Source organism: Medicago truncatula, chromosome 6 (genome assembly GCF_003473485.1).
Source record: "Medicago truncatula cultivar Jemalong A17 chromosome 6, MtrunA17r5.0-ANR, whole genome shotgun sequence".
NCBI classification, from domain to species: Eukaryota; Viridiplantae; Streptophyta; class Magnoliopsida; order Fabales; family Fabaceae; genus Medicago; species Medicago truncatula.
In genome coordinates this window covers 4,539,830-4,561,564 of record NC_053047.1, presented here as the reverse complement: position 1 = coordinate 4,561,564, position 21,735 = coordinate 4,539,830, and the positions used below count along the sequence as shown (strand labels likewise).

General features: G+C 32.5%; 3 protein-coding genes and 1 pseudogene across 3 annotated transcripts; 3 read left to right on the top strand and 1 right to left on the bottom strand.

Moving 5' to 3' along the window:
• The first annotated feature begins 120 nt into the window (after nt 1–120).
• LOC11408822 (7-deoxyloganetin glucosyltransferase) lies at nt 121–2,284 on the top strand. Its single transcript, XM_003618617.4, has 2 exons — nt 121–771; nt 1,184–2,284. Exons 1-2 carry the CDS (start codon nt 258–260, stop codon nt 2,116–2,118), a joined length of 1,449 nt encoding a protein of 482 aa, XP_003618665.1. The 5' UTR covers nt 121–257; the 3' UTR covers nt 2,119–2,284.
• A 2,705-nt stretch (nt 2,285–4,989) lies between these two features.
• Nucleotides 4,990–7,015, bottom strand: LOC11414485 (7-deoxyloganetin glucosyltransferase). Its single transcript, XM_003618615.4, has 2 exons — nt 6,341–7,015; nt 4,990–6,215 (listed from the first exon to the last, which is right to left on the bottom strand). Exons 1-2 carry the CDS (start codon nt 6,858–6,860, stop codon nt 5,278–5,280), a joined length of 1,458 nt encoding a protein of 485 aa, XP_003618663.1. The 5' UTR covers nt 6,861–7,015; the 3' UTR covers nt 4,990–5,277.
• Nucleotides 7,016–15,298: 8,283 nt separating this feature from the next.
• LOC11412997 (7-deoxyloganetin glucosyltransferase) lies at nt 15,299–17,526 on the top strand. Its single transcript, XM_003618613.3, has 2 exons — nt 15,299–15,959; nt 16,414–17,526. The coding sequence occupies exons 1-2, from the start codon at nt 15,446–15,448 to the stop codon at nt 17,346–17,348; spliced, it is 1,449 nt and encodes a 482-aa protein (XP_003618661.1). The 5' UTR covers nt 15,299–15,445; the 3' UTR covers nt 17,349–17,526.
• A 623-nt stretch (nt 17,527–18,149) lies between these two features.
• Nucleotides 18,150–21,148, top strand: LOC11412519 (7-deoxyloganetin glucosyltransferase-like; annotated as a pseudogene).
• The last annotated feature ends 587 nt before the right edge of the window (nt 21,149–21,735 follow it).

The window sequence follows — 21,735 nt, the reverse complement described above, 5'->3', positions numbered from 1 at the left end:
GTCGTATTCATTGTCCTTATTTGTATGTCACGACTTCATTTCATTTTCATTGCAAAATTAATAATAATAGAGTTGCATGGTACTTATTTCCTTTTAATAGAATCTCAACCTCCCAGATTTTATTTGTTTGGATTTCTTTTGTATTTTCCAATTTTATAGCGTTGTCCTTTTTTTTCTTCTATTAAAGCACATGCTTATCACTTGTTTCTCAACCTCATAACTTGCAAACATAACATCAAAAGATAGAATTATCAAAAATGGGAAACTTTGCAAACAGAAAACCACATGTTGTGATGATTCCATATCCAGTTCAAGGCCATATCAATCCATTGTTCAAACTAGCAAAGCTTCTTCACCTTAGAGGCTTTCACATAACCTTTGTTAACACCGAATACAATCACAAACGCTTGCTCAAATCAAGAGGTCCAAAGGCTTTTGATGGTTTCACGGACTTTAACTTTGAGAGCATTCCAGATGGTTTAACACCAATGGAAGGTGATGGTGATGTTAGTCAAGATGTACCAACTCTTTGTCAATCAGTAAGAAAGAACTTCCTTAAACCCTATTGTGAACTTCTTACAAGACTTAACCACTCTACCAATGTTCCACCAGTTACTTGCTTAGTTTCTGATTGTTGTATGAGCTTTACTATACAAGCTGCTGAAGAATTTGAACTCCCAAATGTTCTCTATTTTTCATCAAGTGCATGTTCTTTATTGAATGTTATGCACTTTCGTTCCTTTGTAGAAAGAGGTATCATACCATTCAAAGGTACTAAGTTTATTCTCTCTCTCTCTATATATATATATATATATATACAAATTAAATTACTCCAAGAGTTATAGTCTTGACATAATGTTATTCCATTTTATTTTTTAAAATTTAGTAAAGGGGAAAATTATTACCGATCATAATTTTACAATTGTTTACAAAAGTATTTCAACTACCTGAATTTACAAGGTCAAACTCTTACCGGAGTTTATAACTCACAGATTAGTTAATCCAGTTAATAACAATCCAACTGTCAAATTATTTAAAAAGTTTCCTTCAAAAAAAATAAAATTTAAAAAGTTCAAAAATAAAATTTATTCTTCAACAAATAACTTTTATTAAATGTGTAACACCTTATATATCTGTGTGTATGAACCTTCAAGCTATTAACTTTCGTCCTTATGATATGCAGATGAGAGTTATCTAACAAATGGATGTTTGGAAACTAAAGTAGATTGGATTCCCGGTTTGAAAAACTTTCGGTTGAAGGACATCGTTGACTTTATCAGGACAACAAATCCAAATGATATTATGTTAGAATTCTTTATAGAAGTTGCAGATCGAGTTAACAAAGACACTACTATTCTTTTGAATACTTTCAATGAACTTGAGAGTGATGTAATAAATGCTCTCTCCTCCACAATTCCTTCTATTTATCCGATTGGCCCTTTACCTTCATTATTAAAACAAACTCCACAAATTCATCAATTGGACTCTTTAGATTCCAACCTTTGGAAAGAAGATACAGAGTGTCTTGATTGGCTTGAATCCAAGGAGCCGGGATCAGTTGTTTATGTGAATTTCGGCAGCATTACAGTTATGACACCCGAGCAATTACTGGAATTTGCTTGGGGTTTGGCCAATTGCAAGAAATCATTTTTGTGGATCATAAGGCCTGATCTTGTCATTGGTGGCTCAGTGATTTTCTCATCTGAGTTTACAAATGAAATTGCAGATAGAGGCCTAATAGCAAGTTGGTGTCCACAAGACAAAGTGTTGAACCACCCTTCAATCGGAGGATTCTTGACTCATTGCGGATGGAATTCAACCACTGAAAGTATATGCGCTGGAGTGCCAATGTTGTGTTGGCCATTTTTTGCCGACCAGCCAACAGACTGTAGATTTATTTGTAATGAATGGGAGATTGGTATGGAAATCGATACGAATGTGAAGAGAGAGGAGTTGGCAAAGCTGATCAATGAAGTGATAGCCGGAGATAAAGGAAAGAAAATGAAGCAAAAGGCCATGGAGTTGAAGAAGAAGGCAGAGGAGAACACTAGACCAGGTGGTTGTTCATACATGAACTTGAACAAAGTTATTAAGGATGTGTTGCTTAAACAAAATTAAGCCAGGAGGTCGTATCGAAATTTTTAGGCCATTACTATGCTTTGATGTACTGTATTTTTAACTATGTATTGTTTCAATATTTAATTTGGGTTTATTGGTGGATTATTGGTAAGTGTACCAAATCGTCAATCAAAGTAATAAATTTCTAAGTTCATATTCAGAGTTTATCTTAGATTGCAATTGCATAAAAGAGTAATCAACGATTACATGGTTCAAGCTGATCACAAAAGTTTATCTACCATCCTAATTTAAAGAAATCACTCATGAATAAATTGATAACAAAGTTGCTTCAATCTTGTTTCTTAGTTCAATCTTCAACCTTGACTTCCTGAAAATAAAGCTTCTCAGCTTTGTAAATAGAGAAAGCAAAATCACCCAATTCAGGGAGTGTTGTGTGCGATGCACAGTCCCAAACTTGAACACCCTGCGCGATGCGCCGGTGCTTCTGTGGGATGCACATGAGGCGGGCCTGTCCTGTGTTTTCTTCAACTGCGCAATGTGCGTGCTTTAACAAAAATATTGTTATGGCAGTGTGTCATCAATTAACATTATGTGAAGCTTCAAATATTTTTTCTACAGCCTGATTAGGATGAAACTTCATATAATTGAAGTTTGGAACAAGGCTCCTTCCACAATTACTTGATACCAGATTTATGTGATACAAAGCTAACATAAACTAATTCATTTAATTAGTTTGTACTATATTAAAATCTTTTTTCTCTGTGTATTAGTATTAAATTAAATTAAAATTAAATTTTTCTAATTGATAACAGATTTATAAAGGTAAGAATATCATATATATGTTTAACTCATATATAGTGAAGATCCTTCCTTGTCTTTCTTTTAAATGATTTAATCTATTGAATTTAGAGAGAAAATAGAGGATAGCATAACATTTGTAATTCTTTTATTCATTGAATGAATTCCAAGAAGGAAAAAAGCTCTGTAACATACCAAGCAATGTTTAAAAGCTGGGATCAGAGATCGAACCAGTGAAACTTTCTGCACCAGAGATCCCCGGTTCTTAAACATTTCTCAAAGCACATTGGATATTGAAAATGAATTTTCTTGTTAAGGAAAATAAGGAATTACTATTAAGAGTGAAGCTCCAATTCAGTCCCTCACAATTTCTCGCTGACCAATTTAATCCCTCACAAAAAATAAATCCAAATTATTCCTTGGGATTTTCATACAACGGACAAATTAGTTACTCTAATACAAAGAGTTACGTTCTAATTTCTCGTCAATATTAAAATAGAAGGACTATTTTGGGTTTATTTTTTGTTAGAGACTAAATTGGCCCACAAATTTTTTGTGAAGGACCGAATTGAGTCTTCATTCTAAAGTGACAATAATAACCATTTTATGAAATACCTTTTGTCCCGAGCTGATACCTCATATACCCAAAAATTATGGCCCATAATAAAGTATTAAAATACATCCACACTCTTGATTGGAAAATTTGGCTTTTATGTAATTGTGACTTTGGAGAGAATCTATAGTCCTTGTTGAAAGACAAAAAAATTCTGTTCTTTATTATGTGTCCAAATTCTTGGAGGGGCTGATATTTTGGCGATATCCAAAATTTGCCGGATTCAGACATGGGTAAATAATAACCAATAGACTATATATGACAAAATAATGAGTGGTCTTTGTTGCTTAATCAATTTGAAAATGTTTTCCTCTGTAAAACCAGAATCTTTGATATGAGAAATATATATTATACTTGCAATTCAAGTAAAAATTGAAAATTATGAGGGTGAATATCCACAATCATATACTGTTTGATGATATCTTCCACTGAATGGTTGGAATGCCATGCATGTATTTTTTAGATATAGTTTGAGATTTCTTGGTATGACTCAAAATTTCCAAGTTTTTTTAGTGTCAAAATTGTGCCCCGATGATCGTGAAGTTTGGTGCAATGGCTCTTTCTACTTGGTTGGATTGCACCACGATGTGCAAAATTGTGAGGCGATTTTGGATTGGGTTTTTGACCTTATTTAAGCATTCTTTATTTTTTTGTGTAATCTTGTCAAACAAAAGGAAAGAACTTAACTGCTAAGGGCAAGTGTTTTTGGGTGAGATTCTTGAATTGGGAAACACTTTCTGAACACCTTGATTAGTGAGATTCGTTAGATTAAGGATAAAAAAAAAAATTCTCTCTTGTTTTCTCCAAGGTTCTCTATGCGGGGATATTAGTGATTGTTCATGTGAGCTCTTAGATCTAATTTCTTGTAACCACTTTGTATCTAATGTGTTTTGGTTACAAAATCGACACAAACTACATCCCAAATACTCTAACCATCCTTACCTAAACTAAGAATTCGTGATTTTTTTTTTGTTTGAATGACAAATATAGTATAAATATTTGAAAAGAGTTTGGTTGTTTCTCGAGCAAAGATCAAATCATTGCGGGAGTTCCAAATCTACCACACAACATCATGCCAGAAATTCACGAACTGGGTTCACGTACATGCTAACCTGCACTTTCTACTAACAGTAACGACAGAAACCTAAATCAAAACTAAAAGTCGTTCCATAAACCCTAAACCACAACAACAACAACAAAGGAAGAGAAACGGAGAATAATCGAAAGATTACCTGAGAATTTTTAAAAAAATGAGAAGGAGGTATTCGTTAGTGGACTCAATGAGAAACATGTTTACACCAATCACATCATTATTTCTTAAAAAAAAGTCGCATAATTATGTCAATTTTGTCGGTTAGTTCTTCAAATATCTCTAAAAATAACATTTAGCGTGATTTGATTGGTATATAAAAGTTTTACACCGTCAAAGCATGCCTATTAATCTCAACAAATTACTTGTCCTTAACAAAACTATAAGTATTATGTGCTATTGGAGAATGTTGATTTGAACTGGAATACATAGGAAAAATTATTTTTTGACAAAATGAATCATTCAAATGATAATGGAATTCAAGATACTGTGAAAGGACTCTTACTTCCCCCAACTTAACAAATTTAAAGATGTAGGGTTAATATACCTGCTATATAATTATCCAATGTGCATATATTCAAACCATTCAAGATAAGCAAGAATCGTTATTTTAAGTTTACCATCTCTTGCTGAAGATCAGTTCATTTACATCATCACTTAAATTCAATAAGAAACTCTTTGCATAATTTTTTTTTTTTTAAGTTTGATTTTGTTTCAGCAGCACCTCATTGATCACTTTGTCCAAGTTCATATATGAACAACCTCCTGGTCTCGTGTCCTCCTCTGCCTTCTTCTTCAACTCAATTGCCTTTTGCCTCATTTTCTTTCCTTTCTCTCCCACCATCAATTCATTGACCAGCTTCTCTACCTCATCTCTCTTCACATTGGTGTCAATTTCCATCCCAATTTCCCATTCATTGCATATATATCTGCAGTTTGCTGGCTGATCCGCGAAAAATGGCCAACACAACATTGGCACTCCAGCACATATGCTTTCAGTGGTTGAGTTCCATCCACAATGAGTCAAGAATCCGCCAATTGAAGGGTGGTTTAATACTTGCTCTTGAGGACACCAGCTCGCGATTAGGCCTCTATCTGAAATTTCATTCACAAACTCTGATGACAAAACAACTGAGCCGCCAATGACAAGATCAGGCCTAATGATCCACAAAAAGGGTTGCTTGCTATTCGCCAAACCCCAAGCAAACTCTAATAGTTTTTCTGCAGTCATAACGGTCATGCTCCCAAAATTCACATAAACAACGGACTTCGGTTCCTTGGATTCAAGCCAATCAAGACACTTGGTATCTTCTTTCCAAAGATTGGTACTTAAACTTGCCAAGTGATTTTGTGGACTTTGACTTAAAAGTGAAGATAAAGGACCAATAGCACAAATATTAGGGAACGTCGAGGAGAGAACATTCATTACATCCTTTTCAAGTTCATTAGAAGTATTAAAAATAAAAGCAGAGGCTCTGTGAGCCCTTCCTGCTGCTTCAATTGTAAATTGTACTATGCAATCATTTGGATCTGTAATCCTTATATAGCCGGGAAGATCCTTCAGTCGAAAGTTCTGCAATCCTTGAATACAGTCCACTTTAGTATCCAAATATCCGTTTGTCAGATAACTCTCATCTGCATGTCAAATTTACAAAAGTTGTTAGCTTGAAATAAAATCTCCAGATTCCTAATACATGTCATATGAACACTTTAACTACACTACACCTATGAAGAAAGAAAGAAGATTAAATGATCGTTACCTTTTAGTGGTATGACACCTTTATCAAACAATGTAAGTAAGTGAAAACCAGTCCAAAATGTACATGCATTGGCTGGACTAAAGAAAACAACAGGGATTGAAAGTTCTTCACCAGCTTGTATGGTAAAAGACATGCTATTATCAGCAATTATGCACGTAACCGGAGGGACAAGACCAGAAGTGGCAGAGTCATTAAGTCTAGAAATAAGTTCGCGAAAAGGTTGTAGGAAGTTCTTTCTGATTGATTCACAAAGAGCATATATGTCTTGACTAACATCACCATCACCATCGCCTTCGTTTGAAGGTAGACCATCTGGTATAGCCTCAAAGGTAAAATCAGTGAAACCAACAAAGGCATTTGGACCTCTTGATTTGAGCAAGCGTTTGTGATTGTATTCGGTGTTGACGAATGTTATGTGAAAGCCTCTAAGGTGAAGAAGTTTTGCTAGTTTGATTAATGGATTGATATGGCCTTGAACTGGATATGGAATTAACACTGCATGTGGTTTTGAATCACTCATTTCTGAGTTTGTGTTTGAATGTTGTGTACAGGGATAAGCCAATGGTTTTAACCTTTAATAGCAATATTGCCAATGTTTCTTGGATTTGTGGAAAAAGATAATAGAGGAAAAGACAAGGAAGCTTACAAAGTCTGAGATATTTTTCTTTTAAAATGAAAAAATTCCAACTTAACACAATAATTGATGCATACTAGTGAAGCCACCACTTTTTGATATACTCTATGAGAAAACTAGAATAATTTTTTTTTAATTAAAAAAGATAATAGCAAACAACATAGTGTACATTTTAGTTTGTGGGGGTGAGAATTGATTTGTCCGATTAAAAACGAATGGTTAAAATTAAACTGTGTGAAAATTTATCAAATAAAACTGAACCAATGAATCACTTTTTTATGGTCGAGATCTATACTGCATAAAGCAGTTACAGCAGAAGATCCAGATCCCTTCTTAAACTAAAATTTTGCATGCATGGCAGCTTTCGATAACCTTTCCACGATTATAAAGACTATTTAATTTAATTGGACAAATATTAGTGCAAGGTCACTAAATCAATAAATATATGATTGTGGACCTCCACCATAAGTTTTATTCTTGAGCTCATGCAAGCCGCACAACGAAACACTATCTGATATCATCAAGACTTATCCATCCAAAATATATATATGCTGCAGCTGCACTCTACTCTACATATTCAAAATATAATTTTATATCATTCAACTCAATTATTAGAAAAGGTATAACAGATTCATCACATTTAACAGAAATGATTCTGGTTTTTTTCCCCAAAAATAATACTCCCTCGGTCCTAAATTCACTTAGTCATTTGTAACCAAAAAAAAAATTCACTTAGTCATTTGCTCATTTCACATTTATTAAATGTATAAATGAAGGATAGAGAAAATGATTTTAAGTGCTTTTGTTAAGTATTGGTGCATTTTCCATTAGCATAAATATAATAAATTGGAAATAAATTGAATTGAAAAAAAGTAATTAATATTGCATTAAAAAGTAAAATGGATAAGTTATTTTAAAACAATAATTTTTTACAAAATGATCACTTATTAAAGTACAGAATGAGTAGTAAAACAATTAAAAAAAATGAGTATAGATTGAAGTTGCAAAATTTAACTCTATGAAATTTTTTATGCTTGACATATAATTAATCAATTGCATATACTTAAACCATTTAAGATTTGCCAGAATCACAACTTAAATTTAGGAACTCTTGCTGATGATGAGTTCCATCATTATGAACTGATTAATTGAATTTTTTTTTTTTAAGTCAAAAATGTTTATAGCATTTCATTAAATATAAGAGTAACAAGTCTAGAAGTTCTAGCTTAACTAGAAAATGCTGAAATTGCAGGCCAGACATCATGACCCGGGTTCGAACCTGGGACCTCACAGTTGTGTGAGTTCAGTGGTTTACCACTTCATTTAAGACAAAAAATAAATAAAAAAAAAGTAAAAAAAATAATATATATATATATATATATATATATATATATATATATATATATATATATTCGTTGGTCGAGTAAACTTCATCCTAAAGTTTGCAAAATGAGAGGAGAACAAAGACCGATATGACGTAATATTGTGACCAAATTCTATAACATTGGTGTGTACTAAGTTGAAAGCATCAGCCTAATAATTGAATACATTTAACAATTTAAAAGGCGCTTATATTTCTAGACCATGGTTTTTATCTTAATGGTTGCTTACAAAACAGTCTCATTCTCTTTAATTCGGGACTTGGTGGAAATCCAGAATATGTAACAATCACACTTATCGTGAATATAGGTTCATGCATGCTGCTGTAGACTTTACTTGGTGTTGAGAAGCCGGTCATTTGGGGGCTAAATAAGTGATATTTTTTTATGCAGATGATAACAATTAAAGTTGCCAAGAACAGACAAATAATGCACAATATAAGTTTGTCTTGACTTGATAGGAACCAAATAATTAAAGATTGGGAAAACGTATAAGTTGGGAAATGCATAGAGTCAAGAGACTAAATGGGGAATGGGAAATGATTTTGTAGTATTCATTTTAAAGAAGTATATTATATATTAATGGTACAATTTTACATGATAAATGTATTTTTATATTAAAAATTATTACAATTGTTTATATTAAATCAAACCACATTAATTAAGTATTTAAACTTCATTGGTCGACAAAGGTTTGATCTCTTTTGAATCGGACAAACTACAATGAAGCTTAACGTATGAACAATTGAATTGTGGTTAGCTCATTGGTCGACAAACGTTCTACATCTTTTCTGAACCAAATGAGCTACAGTGAGATTAACTTGTGATTAGTTGAACTTTGGTTAGTTCATTCATCGACAAAGGTTAAACTTTTTGGTGATAGAGATGAACTATATTGAGACTTAACTTGTGCTATTATATCTAAAGAAAATATTCAAAGCTTAAAATTATATACATGATTAATTCTATTTTTATTTATTTTGCTAACTATATGTATACATATATCATTGTTTAGGACGGTTTTGGTTAACGGTGAAGCATGTCAAACCGACCATAAATGAATGTTTAATCTATGTAATCATTGGATCTTAGCCAAGCTAATTGGTAACTTGTGAGACCTTGCGTGTGTGAGTGCGTGTGCGTGGATTAATAAAGTTCTTGACTCGAATAATTATTGGTGAGAGTTTACGTATTTTTTAAGAACCAACAGAGATACTGAGACGAAAATACAATTTGCGAAAAATTAAAGACAATCTTACAAATTACTGAAAATAAAATGACATCAGAGGGAACTTTAAAATGACATAACATAGATTGTACAAAATGTATAGTTTGCTAAAAAGTAAATGATTTGAAATAGAAATGCTTGAAAGTTTAAAGGACTTGGAATTAAATTGCTTGAACATAAATTGCAAAGAAACATAAAAGTTTGATCACAAAATGTAAAGGCAGATCCTGAGAACTAAAATCCGTTTTAAATTCATGAGTACGCTTCAAAATGCAAGTATATGACCTTATTTACATCATTTGAACAACTATTTATAGAGAAAGAGAACTAGGTAACTAACTAACGCGGGAAGCCACATTTATGACGATTACTATTTCTAAGTAGGGGTGGTAAAACGGATCCAACCTATCGATCTAGCCTGTTTAGTCCGCAATTTTTAACGGACTGAATTGAAGTTTTGAACTCGTTTCTTATAGTTGGTTTGCCTCGCCTAACTCATTAAAAAAACCGAGGTGGGCACAAAGCGGGCCAGGCCAACCCACTTAACTTGTTTTCAATTTTTTACTATTTCAGGTATGCAATAATCAATTATTATTTGAGTTGCATAATTGTATAGGACAAAACATAGTAGCATTTTGTTTGATACAATACTTGCCTCTATTTTTCCTCATCCGTAACTCATAAATCACAATGTATCTCTCCATGTATCGGTGGCTTCTCGAGTTGTTTTATTGATTTATTATTATTCCCTTGATCATTATCTTGTATAGAAATATTTCTAAAAGAAAGGTCAATGTCAATTACCTTCTTGTTTTATTGTAGGCAGTTAACTATAATGAATAATAACAATTATTTATTCTTGGATTTATTTTATGTTGTAGATTTATTTTAATTTGGTTGATTTACCTTATTATGTTATTAATTATGATGTTGAATTCAGGATTTTGTTAATTATCTTGTTTTTCCCAACAATTTATTTGATGCCTATTCTTTTTATATTTTTATGATAAAAGCAACATTTTTTTTTAACAAATAAGTTGTAAAATAATACATTAAAAAAAGTGTTTTTGTTTGACGGATCTACCCGCCAACTCGTCAGTCCGTCATTAAACAGGATGAGGAGAAATTTTGAACTCGACCATCTAATTCGACTAGGTTCACCTTGTTCCATTTTAAGTGGGCCTAGATGGGACAACCTTAACGGGACTGGTCGGCTCACTTTACATCCCTAATATTAAACACCAATATTCTTAGGATACTTTTACCCTAATACCCATTTCAAAAGTATGTTAAATTATGTATTTAATTTATTACTTTTTGTGTGGCTTTTGTTGGTCTCATCCTAATTTTCAAAAGTTTCTGGTATCTACGTATTTATGTGGTATTTAGGGTTTGTAGAGCAACATGCAAATAATTGGAATATAAAAGTTACGTACACAATTTTTCATCAAGAATTTGTTTGCACTATGCATGAATATTCTTGTGGTTCTGTGTATTTTCATTTTCCACAACAATTTGTCGGCACTTGTGAATTTCCTTTCGTTTGATTAGTCTATTAGCTTAAATTTGACCACTATATCTAATTTAGATTTATTAAATTAAGTTTGAGATTGTAAAAAAAAAAGAAAAAAAAAACATTTGTGAATTGATTTTGTTTACACTTTTTTTTATTAAATGTTCACAATTGTTCTTAGTTGCAAAATTACATATTTTTCATGTTGATATTATTTTCAGTTTTCTATTGGACCATACATGTGAATTGTATGCAAGCCCAATTTCCACGCGTTCACGGTTAATTCAATCGGTAGCTCGGAGCAATTTGATCAAATATTGGCCGACTCTTATTTTAAGCTATATTTGTGAATCCATTTTAAAATCAAACATAGAATTAGAGTCGTTCAATCTTAATCGAACAACTCCAAATTGTTGCTAACTGTACGAGTTGATAAAATTGTGATCACAAACAATCTAATTTCTCTTAAAGGATCTCAACCTATATATGATCATGGATGTGCTCAATATTGAGGACATTTTTTTACGGTGCTAGAAAATATATATATATATATATATATATATAGAACTGACATAAAAGAGCCATATATGCAAAGGTTTCTAGTGAAAATACTTCCTTATCTTAGTTTTAAATGATTTATTCTATTACATTTAGATAGAAAATAGAGAAAAACTTAAAATTTGTACTTCAGTTATTGATCAAGTGAATTCCAGGAAAAAAAAGTTGTGTTAATATAACTATTAGTTTTATTCAAAGCTGTAAAATTCAACTAATAAATATTTAAATACATGCCATATATAATTGTCGAATTCAATCCATTTAATATTAGCAAGAACCACTATTTTAGTTTAAGAATTCTTGCACAAGATATGTTCACTTCTATCATAATGAACTCGATCGTATTAGTATCAATATACTTGCTATACACTACATTAACATCATCCCTTAAATTCAATAGGAAAAGATCAATGGATCAACATAATAATACATTGCATAAAAAAAGTCACTTAGGTTTGATTTTGTTTAAGCAAAACCTTCTTAATCACTTTTTCCAAGTTCATGTATGAAAAACCACCTGGTCTCTTGTCCCCCTCCGCCTAATTACATGGAAAGACAACGATCCTAATCTCGATGTGAAATATTCGTTCTCTATATTGAGCCTAAGCAACTGAGTCCAAGAACAAGGAAAGAAAACGTTCCTAATCTCGATGTCAAACATATACATCCAAATCACCGTTGCCAATGGACAGTCATGCAAAACATGCAATGAAGTATTATCTAACAACGATGAGCTTGAAAAATGATATTACAATTTACTAGCCTCTCTATGAAGTCAAGTCTTTAATAGTCACAAAGGGGCAACTCAGCCTATATCTTTACCTTATATTAAAAAAAAAAACTAGCTTTACATTTTTTTTATTGTTTTAAATATTTCCCATTAATAATATAAAGTGTGCAATACTATATTCAAATTGGTCTTGGGTTGCGTCATGTAAGTGGTTCTTTCATGTACTACAACTATGTATGAAAATATTCGTCTACCCTTATCTAGTCTAAACCTTGATTTACCCATAAGAGGCAAAACTTTTTCCCTAGTATTGGCTAGAATTTTGTTTTTTCACAACTTGTAATTTCTCTACTTTTGTTCTCTATAGCTACTAATGTGAATGTACATATGTCAAGTCGGAGATACCCATGCATGAAGATTATACACGTGAAAATTTCACTAAAAATAGTGATAATTCTACCACTAAACGTGACATAGAAAAGAATGGGAAATATATACAATAATGTCACGGGCATGGACTCTTCAAGTTGGCATTGAATCAAATCAAATAATGCACACCTTTTCCAGTAGTCACGAGTGGGCTGTTTCGCCAAATTTTACCAAAGTCGTAAATGCATGTGCCCCACTTGAAAAAAAAAATGCAGGCAAGGATTCCGTGCGTTGCCCGGGTCAAATTCTAGTAAAACTATTAGGGTTAAATATGTTTTTGGTCCCTATAAATATACAAACTTTTCGTTTTAGTCCCTCTAAAATTTTCCTTCAACTTTTAGTCCCTACAAAATTTTCCATCTTCACTTTTGGTCCCTCTTTTAAAATAAACTCATATGTAGAATTCATATTTTTGAATCAAATTTTCCAGAAAAATTTATAATATTATCAGAATCTCTCCCAAAAAAAATTAGAATTTTTTAATAAACATGAATTTAATATGATTTTTATATTTTTTATGGTTAAAAATTCATATTTAATTTATGTTTACTTGAAAAGTTCTAATTTTTTTTGGGAAATGTTTTTACAATATTCTACACATTTCTGTACAATTTCATTAAAAAATACAAAAATTTAATTTAAAATAGGGACCAAAAGTAGTGATTCAAAATTTTATAGGGACTAAAAGTTGAAGGAAAATTTTAGAGGGACTAAAACGAAAAGTTGATATATTTATAGGGACCAAAAACATATTTAACCCAAACTATTATGTTCAAGCCCAAATAAGCAATTTTTTTGTGCACAACAATTGTCTTTTATGAAGATATGAGAAATAATGAATCACATATTTTTAGTTAATTCAACACAGATAAACCACTTGTTTTTGACTAGGATTCTTGAAATCCATAGTAACCAATTGAGAGTCTTTTTCCAACCAAAGAGAGGTCAAACCCTTTTTTTTTTAAATCTATCTCTATTGCAATGCATAGCCCCAATGACCTCTGCATGAAAAGTAGTAGATATGTTTAAATTTTGAAAAAAACACGCTACAAAGGACATATTACTATCTCTAAAAATACCACCAGAAGCAGTTGGTGTCAATAGAAATATTATGAGTAGAAGCAAGCCAGCCCTAACAATTTTTCATAAATGTATAATCCCAGACAAAATGTTGGCTAGTTTTCATTGCCTTGTCACACAAGTTACTCTAAGAAACAACATTGCAACCTCTAGCACACAGATTCTCATCGGTAGGAATTTCTTTGTAAAAAGCCTCCAAACAAGAAGATATTTGTCCGGTCGGATGGATCGACTTCATATATAAGGCTTAATTAGCTCAATATGCCTCACTAAGGGGAGGTTTTTGAAAAAAATAAGATTCACGAAAACAAAGTTACCCATTATTTGTGTGCTCCCAAACTCGATTGTCACCCGTCCTAAAATTAGGGATGATTCAAAAGAATTGATTGAGGAAGATACCATTTCTTATTTCTGATGAAGTCCTTCACAATGCCTTGAAGTAAATGATGCTTGTTCTCTGGAATATCAAGCTGATCGACAATTGAAAAGTTAAGCCAGTGAGCATTTTACAAATTAATCTTATCCCCTTTCCCAAGTAATCATTGACAAATATCTTTGATGATGTGATCTTTCTGCTTGATACCTGACCAAATAGAAAAATCTATATATATGGGACAATTTGATCGCATAACCCTTGATCTTAGGAGGGATGGCCATTGGACTATTTTAAAATATTGATAAAGGAAAAGACCGAATTGACATAATCTTGAAGGGACTAATCTAATCAAATTTGGGAGACTAACATGAAATTTATATAATGTAAGTTGACACACACTTACAAATTCATGTACCAATTTGAAGTTTTACTCTACCTTCAAATTTTACTAACTTATTTCTAACCTCCAAAAAATGTATAATAACTTATTTTAACCTTCAAATTCATGAAAGACCGAAATGTGATTTATGACATATTAACTGTACTCTACAAGACAACTGCATACTTTTGTTAGATATATTTCTTGTTTTGGTAATTTAGCATATGGGCAGACCTGAAAATTCAATGCCATATTGATTGGAGAAACCAAAGAGCAACAATTCAACACCGTTATGATGAGTATTAACCGGTAGGTCGATTGATGAGTAAAGTAAAGGTTCCAAATTTTAAATCTAAGAACTAAATGTACTACCAACATAGTAACATTTGCCTATGAAAATACAAACGATGTAGCAGCGACACTTTTGATAAGAGATGTATTTGATGTTGGACATGTGTTGTTGTACGTTTGACACCAACACAGGTAAGTACAGTCAATTAATCATGTTTTCATCTTAATTATTACCGGTATGGACGTGTGAATGTTGTATTCTTGTCCTTGTATGTATGTCCATGCTTCACATCATTGTTGTGATAGCCAAATTAAAAATTGAGTTGGATGAACTTATTTCACTTTGTTAGAATCTCAACCTCCCAGATTTTATCTCTTTGGATTTCTTTGTATTTTCCAATTTTGTAGCATTGTCATTTATTCTCTCTATTAATGCACATGCTTATTATCACTTGTTCTTCAACCTCATATTTTGCACACATAATATCCAAATAGAAAATTAACTAAAATGGGAAACTTTGCAAACAGAAAACAACATGCTGTGTTGATTCCATATCCACTTCAAGGCCATATCAATCCAATGTTGAAACTAGCAAAACTATTTCACCTTAGAGGATTTCACATAACCTTTGTCAACACCGAATACAATCACAAACGTTTGCTCAAATCAAGAGGTCCTAATGCCTTAGACGGCTTCACTGATTTTAGCTTTGAAACAATCCCAGATGGACTAACACCGATGGAAGGTGATGATAATGTTAGTCAAGATGTACCTTCTATTTCTCAATCTATAAGAAAGAATTTCCTTAAACCCTTTTGTGAACTTCTTACAAGACTTAATCACTCTACCAATGTTCCACCAGTTACTTGCTTAGTTTCTGATTCTTGTATGAGCTTTACTATACAAGCTGCTGAAGAATTTGCACTTCCAAATGTTCTCTATTTTTCATCAAGTGCATGTTCTTTATTGATTGTTATGTATCTTCGTTCCTTTGTAGAAAGAGGCATCATACCATTCAAAGGTACTAAGTTTGTTTTCTTCATAGTTAATAGTATTTTGTAAATGCACATTATATATATATATATATTAGTTGGCTTGAAACCTTGGAGCGTTCTAAGGTCTCAGGTTCAATTCTCCCTAGTGTCAATTTTGATGGGTTAGTTCAGCTTCTTGAATATATATATATATATATATATGATCCCTAAAGGATTTGAACTCTCTGCACATTGAGATTACTGAATCAAACTCTTACCAGAGAGCTAACTCATAAATTAATTAATAAAGTTAATAACAATCCAAACCTCAAATTAAAAGCTCTCATTGTCATTGAGAAGATGACCTGCACAAATTTCTATAAAACTTCAAAACTAAAATTTGTTATACTACAAATAACTTTCATTGAATGTATAGTAACTTTATAAATATGTGTGTGTATGAATCTTCAAGATATTAACTTCTGTGCTTATGATATGCAGATGATAGTTATCTAACAAATGGATGTTTGGAAACAAAAGTAGATTGGATTCCAGGTTTGAAAAACTTTCGGTTGAAGGACATTCTTGACTATATCAGGACAACAGATCCAAATGATATTATGGTAGAATTCTTTTTTGAAATTGCAGATAGATTTAATAGAGACTCTACTATTCTTTTGAATACTTACAATGAACTTGAGAGTGATGTAATGAATGCACTATATTCTATGTTCCCTTCTTTATATACTATCGGACCTTTGCATTCATTATTAAATCAAACTCCACAAATTCATCAATTGGACTGTTTAGGTTCCAACCTCTGGAAAGAAGATACTGAGTGTCTTGAATGGCTTGAATCCAAGGAGCCGGGATCCGTTGTTTATGTGAATTTTGGCAGCATTACAGTTATGACACCCCATCAATTATTAGAATTCGCTTGGGGTTTGGCCAATTGCCATAAACCATTTTTGTGGATCATTAGGCCTGATCTTGTCATTGGTGGCTCAGTGATTTTGTCATCTGAGTTTACAAATGAAATTTCAGATAGAGGCCTAATAGCAAGTTGGTGTCCACAAGAGAAAGTGTTGAACCACCCTTCGATCGGCGGATTCTTGACTCATTGTGGATGGAACTCAACCACTGAAAGCATATGTGCTGGAGTGCCGATGTTGTGTTGGCCTTTTTTTGCCGATCAGCCAACAAACTGTAGATTTATTTGTAATGAATGGGAGATTGGTATGGAAATCGATACAAATGTGAAGAGAGAGGAGTTGGCGAAGCTGATCAATGAAGTGATAGCCGGAGATAAAGGCAAGAAGATGAGGCAAAAGGCCATGGAGTTGAAGAAGATGGCAAAGGAGAGCACTAGACTAGGTGGTTGTTCATACAAGAACCTGGACAAAGTTATTAAGGAGGTGTTGCTTAAACAAAATTAGATATATAATGATATTGTTTTATACAATGCAGTATTCTATTACTTTATCGACCTGGAGGTTGTTTCTAATTAAATTATTAAGCTATTACTATGCTTTGATGCAATGTATTTTTTACTATGTACTATTCCAATATTGAATTTGGGATTAATATTATGTGAAGCTTCAAATATTTTTCCTAGGGCTGATTAGAAAGAAACTTTATTAATTGAAGTTTGGAATAAGTTTCCTTTCACAGTTACTATAGCTTAACCAACTCCCATGCATGTGATACAGATTGATCACAAACTAACCAGTGTCTCCAGGGCACTGGTTAAAAAATAAAATATAGTAATATTTTACATTGAAAGTTGTGTAATCAATGCATTAAAAATTTAAAAAGTATCTTTTTTGATTTCAAATTTCTTCTTTTGGCTTCCTTCACAAGTGTCCGGGGCACCAGTTAGCATGACCCAAGATTTTAATATGCAAATAGTTCTTGCAAATGTAAGCATTTTGGTTTTAATCCTTGTAAAAAAATGTTTTCGGTTTTAGTCCTTCCAAATATCTTACTTTTTGTTTTTGGTCCTTGGTTTTTTATCATTACAAAATTGATTCATATTGGATATGGTCCTTGTAATATGTAGAATATTTGATTTTAGTCCCTCAAAATAAAGACTAAAATGAATATTAGGTATCAATTTAAATATGAATAGATTTTATAGGGACCAAAACAAAACATCTGGAACCAAATATTTGGAAGGACTAAAACCATAGTTGATACCTCATATGCATAACAAAGGATTAAAATACACACACTATAAAAGGACATAAAATACAGCCCGAATGAGGTGAAAGCATATACAAGTGAAGAGAATGGAAGGCTATCTTGATAATAGGGACACATCCATCCCTCTTGATTGGTAAATTTGGATTTTATACAATTGTGACTTTAGGGAGAATCTCCAGTCCTTGTTGAAAGACAAATTTTTCTGTTCTTTATCATAAGTCCAAAATTTGCCAGATTCAGAGATGGGTAAATAATAGACAATACTATGATAAAAAGAATGAGTGGTCATTGTTGCTTCATCAATTTGCACATGTTTTCTTCTGTACAACTAGAATCTTTGATGTAAGAAATATATTATAATTGCAGTTCAAGTAGTAAACTGAAATTTATGAAGATGATCCACAATCATATATATTTTTGATAATATCTTCTAATGAACGGTTGGAATGCTGTGCAAGTATTCTTGTAAGATATAGTTTTGAGATTTTTTGGTATGATACAAAATTTCCAAGTTTCTTTATTGTCAAAATCGTGCCACAATAATATTTTCTGTTTTTGCTTGTTTTCTTGTTTGGACGTGAAGAACTTGAATTCTCGGGAAAATTGTTCCACCAATACTCGAGAAAGAGAGATTTCTCCATCAACGAAGAAGAGAGTGATCACAAGTCTAAAATGGCTGAAAATCGTACTTTAAAAGATTGTGTCACTCCCACCGCTACAAAACCACATTAAAGCATTGCACGACCAACAGTGGAGGCGAACAATTTTGAACCAAAACCAATTTTTTGGTTTCCTTAAGAATGATCGCAATCTTCACTTAACTATTTTTCTCAAAATACAGTGACACCTTAAAAATGAATGGTGTTACAAATGATGTTACAAGACTTGGACTTTTTCTTTTTCACTAAAGGATAGAGTTAGAACTTGACTACATTTGCTGTCTGCAGATTCTAAACATAATTGTGAATAATTCAAATTAATTTCTGGCATAGCAAAAAGTTTTGACTAGACTAGTATGCATCGATTATTGAGAGGATTCAAGATCAATCTTTGTCACAATGAGGATAAGGCTCAAATTGTATTACTTGGAATCATTCCATTTTAAAATAAACATATCTTAGACTCTGAATTTCTGTTTCTTTTCCATTTTTATTTTCTCTATTTTCCATTCCACAAATCTAAGGGACATTGGCTTTTATCTCAATTATTAAACCACTGACATACCCCTTTCTCATTTTCTCTATACTTCATATCATACACACTCAACATTCAAACACAAACTCACAAATGAGTGGTAAAAAACTACATGCAGTATTGATTCCATTACCAATTCAAGGAAATATCAATCTATTAATCAAACTAGCAAAGATTCTTCACCTTAGAGGATTTTACATAACCTTCGTGAACACCGAGTACAATCACAAACGCTTGCTCAAATCAAGAGGTCCTAATTCTCGTAATGGTTTCACTGATTTTTCCTTCGAGACTATTCCAGATGGTTTAACTCCAATAGATGGTGATGGTGATGTTACACAGGACATAAATTCTCTCTGTAAATCAATCAGAAATAACTTCCTCCAACCATTTCGCGAACTTCTTGCTAGACTCTATGAGTCTTCTACTGCTGGTCTTATCCCTCCAGTTACTTGCTTAGTTATGATTGGAACATGTCCTTTACTATACAAGTTGCTGAAGAACTTTCACTTCCTATTGTTCTCTTTAGTCCATCCAATGCATGTACATTCTTGACTTGTTTACACTTACCGACATTGTTTGAAAAATGTCTCATACCACTAAAAGGTAATATAACTAATTAATCTTATTTCTTTCTGCTTAGGTGTAGTTTAGTTAAATTGTTCATATGAAGTATATATGTTAATTCAATTTCAAGCTAACAAGTTTTGTAATTTGATATATACAGATGATAGTCGTCTGACAAACGGATATTTGGAAACTAAAGTAGATTGTATTCCTGGACTGCAAAACTTTCGACTGAAAGATCTTCCTGATTTTATAGGGATAACAGATCCAAATTATTCTATAGTAGAATTTATCAATGAAGCGATGAATAGGGCTACCGTGCCTCTGCTATAATTCTTAACACTTGTAATGAACTTGAGAATGATGTATTGAATGTTCTCTCCAGTATGTTCCCTTGTATTTATGCCATTGGCCCTTTATCTTCGTTTTTAAATCAAAGTCAACAAAAGCATTTGGCATCTTTAGGTACCAATCTTTGGAAAGAAGATACCAAGTGTCTTGACTGGCTTGAATCCAATGAACCAAGGTCTGTTGTTTATGTGAATTTTGGGAGCATAACGGTGATGACTGCAGAAAAGTTGTTAGACTTTGCTTGGGGTTTGGCCAATAGCAAGAAACCCTTTTTGTGGATCATTAGGCCTGATCTTGTCATTGGTGGCTCGGTTGTTTTGTCATCGGAGTTTGTGAATGAAATTTCAGATAGAGGCTTAGTTGCAAGCTGGTGTCTGCAAGAGCAAGTATTAAACCATCCTTCAATTGGTGGATTCTTAACTCATTGCGGATGGAACTCAACCACTGAAAGTATATGTGCCGGAGTGCCAATGTTGTGTTGTCCCTTTTTCGCGGATCAGCAAGCCAACTGCAGATATATTTGCAATGAATGGGAGATTGGAATCAAAATTGAAACTAATGTGAAGAGAGAGGAGGTGGAGAAGCTGGTCAACGAATTGATGTCGGGAGATAAAGGAAAGAAAATGAGGCAAAAGACAATTGATTTGAAGATGAAGGCGGAGGAGGAAACGAGACTTGGAGGTTGTTCATACATGAACTTAGAGAAAGTGATTAAGGAGGTGTTTCTTAAACAGAATCAAACTTAATTAACTTTAATAAAATATTTATAGTTTTATTAGGATCAAATAATTTTTACTTTTTGTTAACCTATATTCTAAAGTGTGAGCATCAACATTTTAGTCAGGAACATTGCAATGATGCATGCATGCAGCTTCCTCAAGTCCATTATTCATAAGTTCACATTTAAAGATTACATTACATACCTCTATTTTGGCCTTTGGTTGTTTTTGATTGAATCCATATGGATCAAAGTAAGCCAATACTTCAAAATCTCATTAATATTATATTTATATGCTTGAATGCTTCTTTAGATCTTTTGAAGAGACTGATTTGAATGCATTTAAATACTCGTGAGCACTCACGGTTGTTCCCATTAGTGTTTGAATTAAAACTATGCAATTAGATTAATCCATATATAGTGTCCCTAAAATAACTTTACATAATTCCAATTTCACAATGTTAAACTGTATATATAATAGGCTAAACTTCACTTTTCGCCCTCTAAGTTTCAAAATGTTGCAATTTTGGCCCCCTATTATAAAAAATGGCAAAAATGACCCCCTATGTTTAGGGAAATATGCTCTTTTGACCTCCTAACATAAGGGAAATATGTTTTTTGACCCCTTATCTTTACAAAAAGTTGCAATTATGGCCCCTTTTTTGGGACATGTGGCGTCTTTTCAGTAATTTTGGGTTGAAGGGGGCCAAAATTGTCATTTTTTTTAATAGGGGACCAAAATCGCAACATTTTGAAACATAGGGGGCGAAAAGTGCACTTTATCCTATATA

What these genes read in the sequence shown, in the direction of transcription:
- LOC11408822 (XM_003618617.4), top strand. Translation starts at nt 258, where the DNA reads ATGGGAAACTTTGCAAACAGAAAACCACATGTTGTGATGATTCCATAT. An exon ending in AGGTATCATACCATTCAAAG is followed by an intron (nt 772 to 1,183) that starts GTACTAAGTTTA and finishes TATGATATGCAG; the next exon opens with ATGAGAGTTATCTAACAAAT.
- LOC11414485 (XM_003618615.4), bottom strand. Translation starts at nt 6,860, where the DNA reads ATGAGTGATTCAAAACCACATGCAGTGTTAATTCCATATCCAGTTCAA. An exon ending in AGGTGTCATACCACTAAAAG is followed by an intron (nt 6,216 to 6,340) that starts GTAACGATCATT and finishes TTTGACATGCAG; the next exon opens with ATGAGAGTTATCTGACAAAC.
- LOC11412997 (XM_003618613.3), top strand. Translation starts at nt 15,446, where the DNA reads ATGGGAAACTTTGCAAACAGAAAACAACATGCTGTGTTGATTCCATAT. An exon ending in AGGCATCATACCATTCAAAG is followed by an intron (nt 15,960 to 16,413) that starts GTACTAAGTTTG and finishes TATGATATGCAG; the next exon opens with ATGATAGTTATCTAACAAAT.